The sequence below is a fragment of the Wyeomyia smithii genome, chromosome 2 (assembly GCF_029784165.1).
Source record: "Wyeomyia smithii strain HCP4-BCI-WySm-NY-G18 chromosome 2, ASM2978416v1, whole genome shotgun sequence".
Taxonomy (NCBI): Eukaryota; Metazoa; Arthropoda; class Insecta; order Diptera; family Culicidae; genus Wyeomyia; species Wyeomyia smithii.
The window spans coordinates 216,186,906-216,190,004 of NC_073695.1; the positions used below are offsets into that span (position 1 = coordinate 216,186,906).

At 39.6% G+C, this 3,099-nt stretch overlaps 1 protein-coding gene across 1 annotated transcript; it reads right to left on the bottom strand.

Moving 5' to 3' along the window:
* Positions 1-1,906: 1,906 nt before the first annotated feature.
* Positions 1,907-2,760, bottom strand: LOC129726124 (uncharacterized). Its single transcript, XM_055682776.1, has 3 exons — positions 2,679-2,760; positions 2,244-2,621; positions 1,907-2,182 (listed from the first exon to the last, which is right to left on the bottom strand). Exons 1-3 carry the CDS (start codon positions 2,755-2,757, stop codon positions 1,989-1,991), a joined length of 651 nt encoding a protein of 216 aa, XP_055538751.1. The 5' UTR covers positions 2,758-2,760; the 3' UTR covers positions 1,907-1,988.
* Between the last annotated feature and the right edge of the window lie 339 nt (positions 2,761-3,099).

The following is a 3,099-nucleotide window of genomic DNA, read 5'->3' on the forward strand; positions in this document are numbered from 1 at the left end:
TAATAATGATAAAAACTAATTTTAGCATCTAAACAGTTTGTTTGATCGGTATAGTGTCTTCGGCAAAGTTGTACATACTTCAATATATCTACAATGTCTAAACATATATGGCTTTTAGCAGCTGACAGAACACTTTCTGGAACATGATGGAAACGAATCAGGCACATGGGGCACTTACATCAAGTGTAATGTTCACCTGTATTTGCAATCTCTCCAGAACTGTTGAGCAATTCCACAAAAAACGGGCAATGAAATTGCTCTGTTTTCACGAATTTCCTATATTTTCAATAAACTCGGAATTCAAAATCTACTTTTCTAAAAATTATAGAAGAAATCAGCAATCAACAACTTAATTAAGAAATCCACTCAAGAGATCTGCCTTAACAAAGATACAAAATAAACAAAAATACCACTTTTAAAACTTTCATGTATAACTTCATGTAAAACTTCTTTTAAGTAGTAGCTTCACAACAAATATTTTTACTTAAAAAAAGAATGTCTACATTTCGCCCACTAGCCTAACCTCGCTTTTTGGCAGTTTTCACATTTTGATTTGTTTAATTTATGTAACAAAAATAAACTATTGTTTGAGATACACTATTGAAAAATTGATAATTAATATCGATTGTCTAAATCATACAGCGCAGCCAATCACTACCTCTCTTCCCAAGCACAGTCGACACTAACGGATACAATCGATTTGACTTATTGTTGTTGTCACTTTTTGTTTCTGATGCTTATTCACGTTCTTTGTCATTTCATTATCTACTTAGCTCCTCCTTCTTTCTAACTAACTGACGAAGCCTTGGTATAAACGGTACCGTTCAAACATTTCACCCCATCAGTTCAGTTTACTAGCAGCAGGCAGCAGCAGCGGACATCAACACCGATGGCAGTAGGCGAAGTGGATTAGCAGCGGGAAACAGCGGCGGTGGTAGTGGTTAGCTGCAGTTCTTACCACTTTCAGTTCGGCTTCCCTTCGATCTGAGTTGGACCCCACCAGCGGTAATCCGATTCAGATATCGTTGGGTGAATACAACCCGGAACTGAAAGAGACTCGCACCGCCAGGTGGTTTGAGATGCCACCATGATCCAGTGTATATATATGTAGGGTGTGTGCACATAACGTGTGTGAATATCTGTAGCGTGTGTCCCTAATATATAAGGTTTGTGGCTAGCGTGTGTGGCTTGCTATATAGCGTGTGTGTATGTTTATGGCGTGTATGCATGTCTGTAGCGCGTGTGTGCATGTTTATAGCGCATGTGGCACCGTCAGGTTTGAGAAGCCACCATCATCCAGCGTATGTTTTTGGGCTATATAAGAGACTGTTTCTCCTCAAGCAATGCAGAGGGACCAATGACCGTTTGGGGTTAAAGTCCCTTCAAAAAAATCAATCAATCAAACCCCATCAGTTTCATTACTAAGCCGTACCGGTTACATACGGACGCTAGATGTTAGCAGCTGAAAGGAGGAAAGACAAAATAGTACCGGTCATCTCGTGCCGGTTTCACCCGTAATGCTGGTGGCTGTTAGTAGTACATGGCTACTGCAAAATACTAAAATGTCTGGAATTCTGGACGGACTAACCAGTAAACAAGAATAATCGGCAACTGGTACCTTTTGGTGCCTCGAAGTTTTGTAATAGAAGTGTTGAAATTTCCTCTACTATTTGTTTTAATGGAATATAAGAATACGGTAGTCAACGTCATGCGGTCGTGTCTTGATACCACCCTCCTACTATTTACAAATAAACAAACAATTTTAAACTATTAAAATTGAATTATGTTTTTATTATGTTTGACCACCAAGTGATCATTTAATAATTTTTTCAACTAAATTAAATACCTATTAGCGCACTAGAGAGGGTCCAGAATTTTTATTTACGAATTATAATAAGATTCTCACTATAGGAACGGTACTTGTTGGGTCTGGTGTATTTTTCTCGTTTATTTCGTTGACAAAGACTTCATGAACAATGGAAGTATCATTAATAAGAACCTGTTTTTGCAATTTTGCAATGCGCGGGTGGATGAATCGCACAGCGCCACTGATAGGTTTCAACTGAAGTCGTAATAGGCTCCAGTGAATCTCCTACATTCATTGTTATGTCTCCATATTTACACTGAAGGGTGGGATTATCAACTGCTACAGCACTTTTCACCAGTTTATCGGCAGAATTAGCTGAAAAAGTACCGCAATGGTTTACAGCTTCGCAACATACGAAACAAATGCAATTACTTACGCAATCTCCATTCCTCCGAACAGCAGCTGCCATCAAGGTAGACGGGAATAGCTCCCCTGTCTAGTTTTCCATACAACTCGAACTGACACGTAACCTCTAAGCAATTTTCGTAATTGGATAAATGGTTTTTATCAAACCCAGCAGCACAAATACAGTACCGGCAAGGATCACCAGGTATTTCTATTTCTTCCTCTTCGTAGTAGGAACTTCCCGCCAGGTTACACCGTATTAGCTTGTTACGATCATCACCACAAACGTGCCCCGTAGAGCAACACTGATCAAGCTTGTACTGCAATACGCAATTCTCGCTATGATCTGGGATATGTTCTGGACAATCCTGAGCTGGGACGGCGAACGACGCACCTAAATATCCATCACCTAATACGAAATATACTCTTACTTGAAAAGCTACCGGGAATTCTAAAACTGACTTACCTAACGCATTGTATACTTGCGTTGCATGCGTCCGTATCCAGGACGTATTCATTAAGATCGTAAACCTTTCCAAACGCATAACATTTGCTGGACTGGCGGTTCGTCAAACTCGAACAGTTGTAGATTACGAGGCAACCTTGTGCATTCTGCTTATCACTAGGAGTGCATCCCATGGTGTTGTAGTGCTTTGTTGGTTGATCACATCCTGACAGAGCAGATACTCAAAATAAAAGAAAATCATAAATAACAACTTGTTACAAGTTAACGAACTCGCGAGGTCATCTATGAACACATTTCATTTCGAAATAGGGTCTACTGTCAGTCCAATTATCACATATCGACTAACAATTGATACTTACCACAGCCTACGGTTACGATGAGTAACACGAAGGAATTGCTCATTTTTAGTGAACAACTGAAC

Bases quoted from the DNA above. Each gene is read 5' to 3' on its own strand.
- LOC129726124 (XM_055682776.1), bottom strand. From the start codon at position 2,757: ATGCGTTTGGAAAGGTTTACGATCTTAATGAATACGTCCTGGATACGG. The intron at 2,622-2,678 runs GTAAGTCAGTTT...ATTTCGTATTAG, and splicing joins GCAAGTATACAATGCGTTAG to GTGATGGATATTTAGGTGCG. The intron at 2,183-2,243 runs GTAAGTAATTGC...GTACTTTTTCAG, and splicing joins TTCGGAGGAATGGAGATTGC to CTAATTCTGCCGATAAACTG.